Here is a 15636-nt window from a genome sequence, read left to right as displayed (position 1 = left end):
CTTTTCCCTACATTGAAATGAGCACCTGAATTGGAATTGAGCATAGTCTGGGCTCCCTTAATACATCATATTAACCAATTAGATCTTCCAAAATACATTTTCAACCTGAATATGGGTACATATGCTACTGAATTTCAATTCTTAAGTTTACTCATCTAATGTTTCAATAGGAACATCAACACCCAAAACGTTGCTGGGTATGTGTGTGTCCGTGCAATAAGGTATGAGCGAACCTTCAATTAAGTCTCATACCCATTGCAGACGTAAGCTGAAAGTCTTATTTGTTAAACTGAACTTTTTGAAATGCTCTTTGATGTGGCTTCTTAAATTACCCAGCGGCATAAATACAGCTTTGCTGCATCACTCTTGACCCCTGGCAGCATGGAAAAATCACCGGCATGTGGAGCCAGCCAGGAAAATGGAACATTTTTACATTTGCACTGACCATATGATTACATACAAGGATCTACTGTCAGAGTTAGACATTCGGCTTCAGTAAGGTGCGCAGGTCTAATCTTAGGGCATCTCCCATTAACAAAATAACTACTGTCTAGAAATAACTTAAATTTATTCCTTCTACTAGAAACAATTTAAAAATTTTCCGTCAAAGTGTTAAGCTGGTTTTCCACTAAAGAGGGGGAGATGGTGAAACCACCCCCTCCTTTCCTTTCAGCTTTCTTGCTTGTACCATTTGGTAACTCTTTAAAGTTCTAAAAGTTTTAAAAGTGAAAAACATTATTTTCATATGATATCTTCACAAAAAACTGCTAGAGCTTAGCCAGAATATGTACTTATTTAAAAAACAGAGAAGTAACTCATGGGTATTTTGGTTATTCACTAAAAACTACCAGGCCAACCACATTGTACCAGAAACCCACTAGGAAGGTCTCCAGGTAAGACGCATCTAGCGCTAAGCACTCATCCTTAGAGAACTTCCCAAACAGATCACTTTAGTTGCCCTTTCTCTTTAAGGACACGATGACAGTGGTGGCTGTGAGTGGTGTCCCAGTTGTTGTCTTGGGACGTGGTAGTTGAAGAAAATCCTCTGTGGAGATCTCATAGGCAGCTTTGAAAGCCGAAGACCATATGCCCTTTACAGTTTTTACCAGTGATATGATTCCAAATTCTGTATCAACTCTCTAAATCATGGGATAATGTCCTTATCTTTACATACTTGGTACGGTTTTACATGTGAAAGTATCAGAATCAAAGTTGTATCAAGACAACGAAAATGTTTTTAGGAATTATCCGTGGTAAAATTGTGTTTCTTTCCCATTCTCCTGCTTTATTTTTTTCATAGTACTTAAAACACTCTGGAAATACCTTATAACTTTAGATATACAGGGTTCCCCCGCTATCCCAAAATGGAGAATTCCTATGACATCTTTCCTAAGTCGAAATGTTGTGAAGTGAAGAAGCAATTAGTTTAGGATACATCTTGCTAATGGATGCACAAAATAAATCCAGATAAAGAATAGATGCTCACAGACACAGTTCAAAGTTATGGCGGCTTGATCCTGAGATGCTCAGTGTAGTTTCCGGGGAAAGAGCTTGGTGGCGCCACTGTCACTGCTTGAGATGCGCACTGCCTCTATAAAGGTTTGCACAAAAGAAATGCTGAACGCTATTTTCATTTTTCAACTTTTTTCATAAAAGCAAAAATTCTCTTGGGATTTCTTTCAGTTAGTGAAAACAGGTACCAATGTAGGTCTTTCATAAAACCGAGTGGCATAAAGCAGACTTTCAAAAAGCAGGGGATACCTATGTAGGTCTCCCCAGCTAGAATGTTGTATTTTTGAAGGCTTGTTCTCTACTGTATGTCCAGCTCCTAAAACAGTGCATGATAGCCATTTAATAAACTATTGTTAAATGAATCAATTTTCAATCAAATACAGTGTTTGTGCAAATTGAAAATTATACATTTATAAAAGTGTGATGTGTTGGAAAGGAGCAAAAATTCCCAAGGACAGAACTAAGTTGATATGAAATAATCTCTAAAAAGGTTGCACTTTTTATTATCAGAGTGCTCTAGAAAGAAGACATTATTTTACGGCAGAAACACACATCTCTAACATTCTGTATATGTTTCTTTTTTATTCTTCTAGAAATGAAACCAAGGTGGAATTTCTCCCAAAAAACTACTGGAAAATGCAGTTTAGTTTCCTTTCAAAATAGATCCCAGGGTGTTTTTTCCTTATTCTAGTCATTCTTTTTGTCAGTGGAATATATAACGCTTACTTGATGAATCCCAGAGCTTTTCAAAGAAGGCCTGGCAATATGGAATTTGAGTGAAAGGTATCAAACTTTCTAAATTCATTTTAAGGGAAAAAAAGAAAGGAAAGAAAAGAAAAAAATGAAATTCTAATCTATGCTCCACTCTGCTTGGTTGCTTCCAATCTCTGGGCAGACTCCACTTATATTTTCCACAGGGATTTTTGACCAGTACGAGGGAGGCTCTGGAAAGGGATCCCGGGATCCCACTTAATTTCTGCAGCAATCAGATCCTTCTAATTGTCAACCAGCCTCAAAATATGTAAAGGTCTACAACATTTTGATAAAATAGTAGTAGTAATAATAATAATGATAATAGCTTTATTGGATCTGAGACTTAGATCAATGTGACCTATTATTTTCTTAAGTGCATGTTATTTTAGCCTTTATGCCAATTCTGGTTAACTTTCTGGTGGAGTAATGTTATCCCTGTGGTACAGGGGCACAGCTGATTTTGTTTGCAAGTCACAGCCAATGTGTGGTTTTAGCAAAGAGCTAAATATGGCACTTGATCGAATCAACAGTCTGTGGAGAACGTGGCATGTCACTTGTCTTCCTTTCAGTGACAGTGATGGCATTCTGGTGGACCCCTGTCAGGATGCTCTGGGTAGGAAAAGCAGTGGCAGGATGGCAAATCTCAACTTTTACATATTCCAGATGCAAAAAGGCAGGTCTCACAGTAGCATGCAGTTCCAGTGTAACGTTTCATGTGGTTTATTTTTATTGAGACTTCTGATTTGAAATCCAAAACAGCACAGAGTTGTGTGGTTGAACTAACATTGCCAACAATATGCAGTTGTTTGTATTTCCTGATCTTTGAGAAGAGGAATTTGTCTTGCAACAGTTGTGTCTGCTTTGTTTCTATTTAAGTTTTCAAGGATTTGAAACAAGTAAAACAGTAATAATAAAGGCATGTGGTCAGAGTATTTAAATATAAAAGACAAAACCTTTTTTGAAGTAACTTCAGAGAAATATTGCCCTTCAGTGACATAAGCTATCACATTTAAAAGTGTCACTTCATGAATATTTGAAGTTCTAATGAGACCCTATTGTCCCATTCTTTTCCATAAGTCCAACAATGAAAAAGGAAGGGATGAAAAAATAGTCATTCTTTTTGTACTACTGTAATTTGATAATATTGCAGTTTAAAAAAACTGATGCTTTGCCAAACTTCCAGAAAGCCCTAAGTCACAGGGATTTAGTAGCTGAGATCTGCTTTGCAGAAATCAAGGACAGGTGCAAATGATGACCATCACCTGCTACATGTAATCTCTAAGTGTTCCTGGAACTTTCTTTTTTTTTTCTGTGTGCTAGCCCAACAGTTACAACGGGGAAAGAGGACAGGGCAGCCCCAATTTTTATTTATGGCTTTCCTGAAGTAACCCAAGAAGAAATGGGCTTATCTTAAGAAGGGCATAAGTCGGTCAGAAAGAGAAAAACTGAGACTCACTTCTCCAGGAAACTTTTACTTAAACACCAAGTAGGGGCTTCCCTGGTGGCGCAGTCATTGAGAATCCACCTGCCAACGCAGGGGACACGGGTTCGATCCCTGGCCCGGGAAGATCCCACATGCCGCGGAGCAACTAAGCTGGTGCACCACAACTACTGAGCCTGCGCTCTAGAGCCCGTGTGCCGCAACTACTGAGCCTGCATGCCACAGCTACTGAAGCCCGCGTGCCTAGAGCCTGTGCTTCACAACAAGAGAAGGCACCGCAGTGAGAAGCCTGCGCACTGCAACAAAGAGTAGCCCCCGCTCGCCGCAACTAGAGAAAGCCCAGGTCAGCAATGAAGACCCAATGCAGCCAAAAATAAATAAATTTTAAAAAAAATAGAAAAAAAAAATAGAAATAGAAAAAAATACATTAAAAAGAAAACCAAGCCACCAGTAGGCCTTATGTGTAGCTTGACTAGACAGCTGCCCTCCAGGCTGCAGAAATTCTAGGAACACTCCTCCTTTCTTCCCATTTCTCACACCCTACAGCAGTGCCACACATGATACCCAGCAGCCCTGCTTGGTGGTCCCTTAGCAGGGAAGAGTGGGGGGAGAGACTCTCGCCTGAGTTTGACTCCTGGCTTCAGACCTACGAACTTGAGGGTGAGAAGTTATTAAACCTCTCAAAGCCTCGGATTCCTCATTTGTAAAAGGAGGATAAAAATGGTATCTGCCTCATGTGATGGTGGAGAGTACAGTAGATAATCCCTTAGTGTAGTTCCTGGCACGTGGTGAGAGCTCTAAATCTAAGCTGGTCTTATTAAGATGTTTATTATTATTATTACACAGCTAGAGAAAGGAATTAAAAGGCAAATACCCCAGGAGGATAACACATTGATGTCACTGTTAAAGGGAGGATCCTGGATGCTTGAATTGTGAGAAAATCAGAAAAGGGGGGAAAAATCCAAAGTAGGGGTAGGGCAAGAGGGGACAGACCTTTATGTGCCTTCTCGTGCCTCAGTGTTTTGCTTAATCACCATCCTTTTTCACTTTTTAACTTTTACAATAATGTCCCTTCTTGTGTTTGACTCATCCTACCCCATCTAATCTGGGACAATGTCTGAAACATATTAGACCTCCAGAAATGTTTGTTGCATGATTGATCTTTAACTTTTTAAAGTCAAAAACATGGTTTCTACTTCTGTTTAGTAAGTGGTTACCAAATGCTTTTTAGAATGTTGGTTAAAGCAGATAGCTAAGTTTAAGATGAAATATCCTCATCTTTAAGAATATTATGGATACCCAGCCACATATAAGAAAGACTTGTATAATTCTTGAGCAGTCTTTTTTGCTTTTTAATTGAGTGGTGCTTGGTTTACTCCCACACCCAGCCCCACTGGATGGGTAGTGAAGTCATTGTAAGACTCTTACAAGAATACAATTCCAACTTCATCCCCTTGAAAATTATTGAGATAGTTGAAAGGTTTGTAGTTTTATTTTCTTTGCCTAAAATTCCATCTAGGAAAGTTATCTCAAATAACTTGCAGAAATCAAGGACAGGTGCAAATGATGACCATCACCTAGTACTATCATCTTGTCATCTAGTACTATCATTTGATCATGTAGTGCCTACCTAGATTCTCTGCCCTCCCATAGTCTTCATCCTGACTTTAGTGAAGTGCTGCACTGTGTTTCTTTTCCCTGTGGCTAGGTTTTATTTGCAACTTCATGTGTTTTTATGTGATTGCTTACTCTGTGCGGATATAAATTACTTTTTGGAATACTCAGTGAAAGTAGATCTTTTAAAAAAAACTCACACAGATTTGTAGTTCCATAAACTTGGTGAATACATCAAGATATCTGTTTGTTCTTATTTTGATATTGAAAATATAATAGATGGTGTGATAAGGCCACCTTCATTAATTCCTTTTATAAGCACTGTAATAGAATAGTTAATTTGTCCATTCGTAGCCTCCAATCATCTCCTCAATTCCTGGTAAAAGCCACAACCCCATCTTTCATTTTTATTACCTACCAGTTAATTGCACTAATAGGTTTTGGTTTTCATTTCTACATGACTTTCATTAGCAAAAGTGGCAAGTGTTAACTCTTGCTGCTTTTTAGTTAGTAAGCATTTCAGGCTTTTTAATCAGAGATGAGCAAAGAAAATGGATTTTTAAAAATTTTGTGTGAATGTGCTTGCTAGCCTCAAAATTCCAGATGACTACTTCTGACTTTTACTTTTTTAGAAAAGAAGAGGCTTATTTGGACCAATAATTCTGCCAGGTAAGGATATTGGTAGGCTAGAGCTATGTGGTGAGGTTTTTTTTTTTTCCTTAACGTAAAGCTTTTTTAGCATTGTTTACCACTGAAACAATCTTCTCAATACACAGACAGCTTTCTTGTGCAGTTCGTGAACTAGTTATGACCTAATCTAGAGTATGTAACAGGCAATTGTTCATTAACAGTGATATAAACATTTTAATAAAGATGTTTAAAAACACTCAAACATCTTTATTAAAACCCTTAAAACCTTCAAGAGTTTGTTGTATAACTGTAGTACCTCCAATAATTTTGCTGAGTACTCTACATATGAAATCATTATGGTATAGATATATAGTTTTGACTATACTAATTGAATCACACGTATTTATCACATTTTAGGGTTTATGAGAATGTTTTATATTCATCTTGATTGTTTTATTCCTCCTGAAAATTGGTGATTGAATACAAGACTTGCCATTGATTTAGTTCTACATATCTCATTATGATTAGAGAAAACTGATTTTGCATTAGTGGAGGAAAAAATTAATATAAATTACATATTTATTATTTTTATCTAATTTTTAGAGTATTTTAGGAATGCTACAAGAAAAAAATTCAGGATTTTACTTCTTTATACTTTTAAAAAAAGAGAAAGATCTGAAAGCCTTTTCTACATTATTGCTAATTATGGACCCCACTGAAATGACGCAGGTATTTGTAGTTACTGCATCAGATGGCATATACTCAAAACCATCATCGGGAAGTGTCTGTTTCATAAGATATCAGATGAATTGGCCAATGGAACTATTCTTTCTTATACCATTTAAAGGTCTTCTTCAACTAAATCATGTCCTCCAAGTGACTTTGAATAAGAAGTATAATTATATAATTCTATGATAAACAGAGAAAGGTAAACAAAGATTTAGGTAAAAAAAAGTAGACCTTTTCTTGAAATACCTATAAGAAAATAGAGAATCAAGTGGAAAATAGAAAAATTTGTTTCCAAGTGAGAAACATGGAAGATAAATGTTCATATGAATTAGTTGGTAAGTCATTCAAAGGATGTTAAAGGCAGCAGGAGTTAATGACAGGTGACAAGGAAGGGGGTTAAAGGGACTGTGTGTTATGAGGACAAGTAGGATTATATGTGTAAAGCAGAGAAGTCGATTCTAGTTAAGATGTTTCTTGAAGGAACCTCCTTAGTTTGCTTTTCACGTAGCAAATTGCTGGGCACTTGCCTGCCTTAGTATTGGGGGGTGCTCGGCCACAACTCACCTTTCAGGAAGAGAATGCTCAGCCTTGGGAACATAAACAGTATTTTCAGGCTGTTAGGGTACAAATGTGAGATTTGAGTAGACAAATTTGTATCAGGGGTTACTTGAAAAATTATGTAGGCAGCTAACAATTTCAAAATGTAAAGGGAATGTTTATATCCAAGGTTGTGTTTGGAGCTCTCAACAGATATCTTTGTTTACTAAAAATTTGGAGCTAAATTTTTGTAGATATATTTTTGTCTATGTTTCCATATTGCAGTATGGGAATAACTAGGATAGTGCATTTATTTTAGATGATGGAAGTTTTAATTTTTAATGGTAACTTTCAATATACTTTTGAAATGAGTAATAGGAAAGGATATACATTAAAACTATGTTTTCATGCATATTGCTGCTTTTTTTTTTTCATAATTAAGAACTTTTATGCATCAAAGGACACTATAAGAGATTAAAAAGACAATCCACAGAATGGGAGGAAATACCTGCATATAACATATCTAACAAAGGATTAATATATCCAGAATATATAGAGAACTCAAAAAGAGAAAACCAAACCAAACCCAATTAAAAATGGTTCAAAGGACCCGAATAGACATCTCTCAAGGAATATGCACAAATGACCAATAAGCACATGAAAAGATGCTCACATTGCTCTTCATAGGAAAATGCCACGTCAAAAACACAAGGAAATACTACTTCATCAGAACTGCCATTATTTTTAAAAATCAGAAAATAATAGTAAGTGTTAGCAAGGATGTGGAGAAATTCAACTCTTGTGCACTGTTGGTAGGACTGCCAAATGGTGTAGCCGCTGTGGAAAACAGCACGGCCGCCCCTCAAAAAACCAAACATAGAGTTGCCACATGATCCAGGAATGCCATCCGGGAATACACCCAAAAGAAATGAAAGCAAGGACTTGAACAGATTATGTGTACACCACTGTTCATAGCAGCATCATTCCCAGTAGCCAAAAGATGGTAACAACTCAAATGTCCATCAACAAGTGAATGGACAAACAGAACGTGATGTATGCATACAATGGAATATTATGATGCCTTAATAAGGAAGGGAATTCTGACACATGCTACAACATGGATGAACCTTGATGATATTATGCTGTGTGAAATAAGCCAGTCCCAAAGGGACAAATACTGTGTGATTCCACCAACATGAAGGACCTAGAGAAATCAAAGGCATAGAGACAGAAAATAGAGTAGAGGCTACCAGATGCTGGGGGAGGGGACGGGAAGTTAGTGTTTAGTGGGACCATGGTTTCAGTTTGGGAAGATGAAAAAGTTTTGGAGATTTTTGCTGCTGTTTTTTAAAAGACTATTTTAATTTGCTTTAAAGAAAAAATGTTAAGTGAATAATAATAACATATACAATAGTATATAGATATGGCAAAAATAATAAAAGTGGCATGCAGAAAATATGATTAGGATATTCATATACTTTTATCCTATATAGTTCACACATCACTAGATGTATTTTTTTAGGCTGAGAACAGAAAATAATCTCAATAACATGCTTTTATTTTTTTAACTTTGCAAAAACAGTGTAGTTTTTCCATCCTGCCAATATAGTTAGGCTATTTTATTTTTAAGCCTGTCCAAACTGATTTGCCGTCTCTAGTAACGTTCAGAAAGTACAGGTTCATGTTTTGCAAATGGATGAGACTTTAAGTGTATGCACTTGTTCGTAAGAAAGTGAACTAAGGTTTTATTTTCTGATCTTTTGAGATTTTCTTTGCCCATAGAGGGTTTTTTTTTAATTCTCATTTAATAAAATTTAATATAGTCAATTACAACCTTGAGCAAAACAAATCCCCAGATTTTCTAGTAATAATACTTTACATTTAGTGGTTAAATTTTTAAAAAATTTTTCTTGGATTATAGTTGCTTTACAATGTTGGGTTAGTTTCTGCTGTACAGCAAAGTGAATCAGCTATATGTATACATATATCCCCTCTTTTTTGGATTTCCTTCCTATGTAAGTCACCACAGAACACTGAATAGAGTTCCCTGTGCTATACAGTAGGTTCTCATTAGTTATCTGTTTTATACATAGTAGTGTATATATGTCAATCCCAAAGTAGTTAAACATAATACTCTTAACAGTTTTTTCTTTTTCGCTTTTTAAGTTATCATACATAAAATTGACTTTCTGGGAATGTGCATAGTTCTGTGAATTTCAACACATGTATAAGTTTGTGTAACCACCACTACAGTCAAGATATAAAATAGTTCTATCACTCCAGAAAACTCCCCTCTTTGACTTTTTTAAGCGTTCCAAACCACATAACTTTTCTTTATAGTGGGAATACATTGTCCTGTCATCTCACTTAAACTTGTAGCAAAAAAAAAAGGCTACTTTACTGTTCAATAATTCTGTAATCCGCCCTCCCTTCTAATGTATTTAAGTTCTTCTAACTGCTGATTTTGCACTTTGTTGATTCATACACCTCATCAGGGATAGTATTCATTTCCCCTCTCTACCAAATATCATCAACTAATCCAGTCCTAAATTCTAACCTCTGGAGATTTCCTAGACAATGGTGTCAATGGATCTGTCCTTGTTCGTGTTACATCTGTTTATAAGTTATGCTTTGTTCGTCATTGTTTTTTGAACTGCCAGTTGTCTGACATTAATGCTGGAGATTATTATCTGGAGTACACAAGAGAATCACTGCTGTGTCTCTCTTTTTATAGGCTCTGCAGATAGTGTTCTTTCTTTTTCCAAATACTTTCATGGCTTTGTGGCATACTTTTTCTATGGTATCACTGTATATTTCTCTGACTGTTTATGGTAAATGCAAACCAAAGAGAGAAAGTCACAGGTTATATGTCAAAACTTTACTTGATCAATATTTAAGCAGGGGTTGCATATTAACCAATCTGTTATAGACATTTGAGTGACATGCATTTCCAGTAGAATGAATATCTAGAGTACATGAACAATAATAAATTATTTTAAAATAAAGGTAAACATTTTCTGTGCTGTGATAAAGCCTGTCATTTATGACTTTGCCACAAATAAAAAACTAAGAAACTTAAATACATCTGTAACAGTCATCATTGAAATCATTTCAGGCCATCTTAAGTATTATTACCTCACATAGGGAAAACATTAACAAGTTAATTTTAACCCTGATCTTTAGATCTTAAGTTTTCTTGTTCTATGATTCTTTTAAGGTTTTTCAAGGTTTCTTATATAGATATAAGATTTCTTGAAATGTGATTCTCCTGTGATTTTTTTGTGTTATGATTTCAAACCAATTTTTTTGTTTTTATTTTTAATTCTTGGAAATAAGTACATTACTATTGAATGAGAGTCTTTATTATCCTTGTTTGGGAACTAAAAGTTAAAACCTTAAGGAATAATACAGCTACTTTTACTTGAGCACACTATTATCTATCCTTTGAAGTTATAAATTGACTATCTTATCATTTGCTCTTTAGATGGATCCTGTGCAAAAAGCAGTCATTAACCACACATTTGGAGTGTCCATTCCCCCAAAGAAGAAACAAGTTATTTCTTGTAATGTCTGTCAGCTTCGCTTTAACTCGGATGTGAGTATCACCTTTTCATTGTGCTCTGTAGTCTGTCAAGCTCTTAAGTCTGATTGTTCTGAATATGTACATCTCTTCGTATTTACATACTCTCTAGCAGCCCCTCCAATTGATGGCCCACTTATTTCAGTGTGCTAGATTTTCAAGGGATTTGGATTCAACATTAGAAACTTGAACAACAGAGTGGCTAATGTCAAAAATCAAGGATTTCTCTATGTAATCAGTCTCACCTATACCATTTTACACTTAATCCCACCAGTTATATTTACTTTTCAAAAATACTTGAATAGCAGAAAATATTTTTAGAAGTTTAAAATGCAATGAAAATATGTAAAAAATGCAATGAATGTTGAAGAAAACCATTGTTATTACTCTTGATAACAAGTGTCACGTTTTATGTGTGTGTGCCAAATCATATTAAATACCTGAGAGAATAATTTATTATATAATTTATATTTTCCCAGACCATGGAAATACAGGGAAAGCTTTGTAAATTATTTTATCTGGCAAGCATAACCATCCTGTTAAGAAAAATGGTAACAAGAAAAGGGTACAAATCAATATTTTATGAAAGTCGATTTTTAAATGTAGAATAAAATAACATAAAATCAAAATAAATAATATTAGAATATTTATAATACCCAATGACCAAGTAAAGCCAATGAGCAATGCAAATCTGAATCTGGCGGCTGCATATTGTATGTGATATTTCCCAAGTTACTTCACAGTAGAAGTCATTTTGCCAAGAGTATATTATACGATTCATGAGTTTTGGAAATACTAAAATAATAAATACCTTTGTTTGAATATCCATTAAATGATATTTTGATAATTCTACACAGGAAACATAATGAAAATGATAGTCATTGGAAAAGAGGAGATATGCTTTTCATGATTTATAAAAGTATATTTAATGCAATTTCAACCAAAAATCCAATGACTTTTTTTGGCACCTGATAAAATCTTTCTCAAATTCCTTATTCAAGAATTAAAATGTTCCTAAATAAATTGAGAAATATGTAGTACCAATTCATTCAAAGTCTCATTATTGTTAAGATGTCATTTCTCCCCAGATTGATCTATAGATGCAGCACAACCCAGATAAAAATCCTAGAAGGTTTTTTTGTGGAAAATGCCAAGCTATGTCTTAAATATACATAGAAAAGAAAAGCCCTATAATCGTCAAAATGTTTTTTAGGAAAGAACAAAGTTTGAGAACTTATGCTTCTTGATTTTAATACTTACTATAAAACCTATAGTAATCAAGACTGTAATACTAGTGAAAGAATAGTAGACATATTGATCAATAGAATAGAATAGACCTGCACCTATACGGTCAGTTGATCTTTAATAAACTTGCAAAGACAGTTCAATGGAGAAAGGCTAATCTTTGCAACAAATAGTGCAATTGGATATCCACTTGTAAATTTAAAAAAAGAACCTTGACTGGTACTTCACACAAAATATAAAAATTATTTCAAATAGATCATATATATATATATATATATAACTATAAACTTAAAACTATAAAACTTCTAGAAGAAAACAGGAGAAAATTTATGTGACCTTGAGTTAGGCAAAGGTTTCTTAAGAAACAAAAATATGAATTATAAAAATGCTTATATATTAGACTTCATCAAAATTAAAAACTACTCTTCAAATGACACTATCACACTGTTAAGAAATTGAAAAGAAAAGCTACAGACTGGGAGAAAATATTTGTAAAACACATGCCTTGTATGCAGAATATTTAAATAACTTACAACTCAATAATAAATAATAAATGGGCAAAAGATTTGAATAAGCACTTTACCAGAGAAGAAATATGAATGACAGATAAATATGTAAAACAATGCTCAACGTCATTAGCCATTAAAGAAATGCAAACCACAATCAGATACCACTATACCTATTAAAATGATGAAAATTAAATAAATTGATATTACCCAGTGGCAAGGGTGAGGAGCAACTGGAACTCTCATTCATTGTTGTTGGAAATACAAAATGGTGCAGGTCCTTTAGAAAACAGTTTGGTAGCTATTTATAAGAAATTTTATGTTATAGATACATTTCCCATACAACCCAGCAATCCCACTTCTAGGTATTTATCCAAGAGAAATTAAAACATATGTTCATATGCATGTGTCTTTTATAGTAGCTTTATTCATAATTGCCCCAAACTGAACTTGATCCTAATGTCTATCAACTGATGAATGGATAAACAAACTGTGGTATAGCCATACAATGGAATACTACTCAGCAATAACAGAAATGATGTACCAATACATCCCACAACATGGATGAATCTCAAAGGCAGTATGCTAAATGAAATAAGTTGGACACAAAGACTATACACTGTATGGTTACACTTATAAAACTTTTGCCAAACACAATACTATGGGGACAGAAATCAGACCCGTAATTAACAGGGTCTGAGGGTGGGGTTGGGGCATTGATCACCAAGGGGCATGAAGGAACTTTTTTGGGTGATGTAAATATTCAAAATCTTCATTGCTGTGGTAGTTACACAACTGTTCTTGTTTTTCAAAACTCATAGAACTCAATACCTAAAAAGGAATTTTACTGTATGTAAAGTATACCTCAGTAAACCTGACTAGAAAAAAAGCAATGTGATAGGAATCATGAATATTTTGTAAATTGAAGACTAATTAATCATAGAGACATACCTACTAGATATATTAAACTATAATATTACTACTAGATTTAAGGTATAATAATTAAAGGAATTTTTTAAGAAAAGACAGAATAATAAATACTGAAATAGATCCAAGTATATTTAACAATTTTGCCCACTTATTATCCAAATTTATATATAGTCACATAGGGAAATTAACGTCTCTGTAACTTTACGAATATAAAATGAAAATGTTCGCTACTTAACTGGCCACTTACAAAATGAATACCCACCAGAAGACATGCTCCATATTTGGTTCTAGCATTCCCACTGCAGCAATACCTGATGCTGAAAACATCTCATAATACAATGCAAAGAGATCGCAAAGTAAAATTGCAAAAATCTTGCAAAAGATGCAGACTTTCATGAAGTCTATAAATGTCATGTTAGAGAACAGCTTAATACAAAGCCACTGACAAATGAGGATCTGCCTGTTAGAGTTAAAGAAGAGAAAAGTAACAAGGTTTATGAGAGACAGGCTCTGCAAAACAAAATGTTTTGACCATCAAGTGAATAATAAGGACTTTGAGGCAATTATGAATCCCTTGAATTAAAAAAACATATATTTACGTGGTCCAAAAGGCAAATTAATTTTAAAAGGTACATTGAAAAATCTTGTTCCATCCTATTCCCCATCCTCCCACCCTCCATGCCTTTCCCTGTCTATCTGTAACCACTTTAATATTTCTTGCCTATCTTTCCTGGGTTTGTTTATGCAGATTGAGATTGAATATATACTCAATCTCCTCCCTTTTCTACATACAAGGTAGCATACTATTCACACTTTTTTTTGCCCTGCACTGTTTTTACATAACAATATATCCTAGAGAATTTTCCCTATCAGAACATAGCAAGCTCCCTCACTGTTTTTTTATAGATGTGGTAGGCATAGATGTTCACATCCTAATCTCTGGACTCTTTTACTATATTACCTTGTATGGCAAAGGGGAATTAAGGTAGTAAACGGAATTAAGGGCACTAATCAGCTGACCTTAAAATAGATTATCTGGGATTTTCCTGCGGGCCCAAAGGCCCTTAAAAATAGAAGAGGGAGGCAAAAGAGGAAGTTAGAGTGATATGATATAAGAACAACTAGACTGGTCATTGTTGGTTTGAAGGTGTAAGAAGGGGCCACATGGCAAGGAATGTGGAAAGCTTCTAGAAGTTGAAAAGTCAAAGAAATTGATTTTCCCCTAGAGCCTCCAAAACAGAATGTAGTCCTGCTGACACCTTGGTTGCAGCCCAATGAAACCCATGTTGGACTTCCGAATTCCAGAACTGTAAGATAATAAATGTGTGTTGTTTTAAGCCACTGAGTTTATGGTAATTTGCTAGTATAGCAATAGAAAACTAATACAGTAGTCTATGTGTAGATGTTCCATAGTTTACTTAACTAGTCCCTTATTGGTGGACACTTAGGTTGTTTCTTATCTTTGGAGTTAACATAGATTCTCATAGCCAATAAATACAGATATAGGACATAAATTTGAGTCTCTTGACTCTAAATCCACAACTCTCCAATGATACTATGTTGCCTTACAACTTTACTCATTTTCTTAGCATTTATTGTGCTCCTATTTTATGCCAAGCCCTATACATACTGGACTCCAGAGTCTAGCAGCAACTTTTACTAGGAAACAGTGTGAATGAAAGCATGCAAGGATTAACCTTATTAGATCCTCCCAGAACATATTCCAGGTCTTCTGCTCTGTATTTCATTACTCCATGCATAGAAAGGCTGCACAGTGTAAAACACCGGATTAAGAGTCCTTGAATGTGATTTAAATCCTAATTTTGAACTTTGATAAACCACTTCACTACTGTGGGCCTCAGTTTCCTCTTCTGTAATGTAACCTAAAATGGACTACATGATCTTTGGGAGGTTCCAACTCTATGACTGAAAATCATTTCCATGGTATTTCTTTAGAAGGACAGGATATAAACACTTCCATTTTACAGGTGGAATAGGTAAGACTCAGAAAGAATGACTACGAGTTTATTTTTTATTTTTGTCAGTCTTCTGGGGAGAGGTGTGCCAGTCTTCTTTCTACACCCCAGAATTGCTCTAGGAACAGATTCACCTTTGACTTGAGCTTCATTCGATGTCAGTAATTTTCTTTGTATTTACTA

The 15636-nt window shown here is 34.9% G+C and overlaps 1 protein-coding gene across 7 annotated transcripts in view; it reads left to right on the top strand.

Moving 5' to 3' along the window:
- The window catches only part of ZNF385B (zinc finger protein 385B), a 146058-nt gene that overhangs the window by 77453 nt on the left and 52969 nt on the right, over nucleotides 1–15636 (top strand). For 6 of the 7 annotated variants that reach the window (XR_005020692.1, XM_036858813.1, XM_036858812.1 and 3 more), the window contains exon 3: nucleotides 10701–10811. Coding sequence is in view for 6 of the 7 variants with exons in the window: in XM_036858813.1 (XP_036714708.1) it covers nucleotides 10701–10811 (111 nt within the window). In the remaining variant the exon portion in view is untranslated. Of the gene's footprint in view, nucleotides 1–5952; nucleotides 5990–10700; nucleotides 10812–15636 lie in introns of all 7 variants that reach the window. The other variant, XM_036858815.1, reaches the window with a different exon arrangement.

The sequence above is a fragment of the Balaenoptera musculus genome, chromosome 7 (genome assembly GCF_009873245.2).
Source record: "Balaenoptera musculus isolate JJ_BM4_2016_0621 chromosome 7, mBalMus1.pri.v3, whole genome shotgun sequence".
Classification (NCBI taxonomy): Eukaryota; Metazoa; Chordata; class Mammalia; order Artiodactyla; family Balaenopteridae; genus Balaenoptera; species Balaenoptera musculus.
This window is presented reverse-complemented; position numbering and strand designations above follow the sequence as displayed.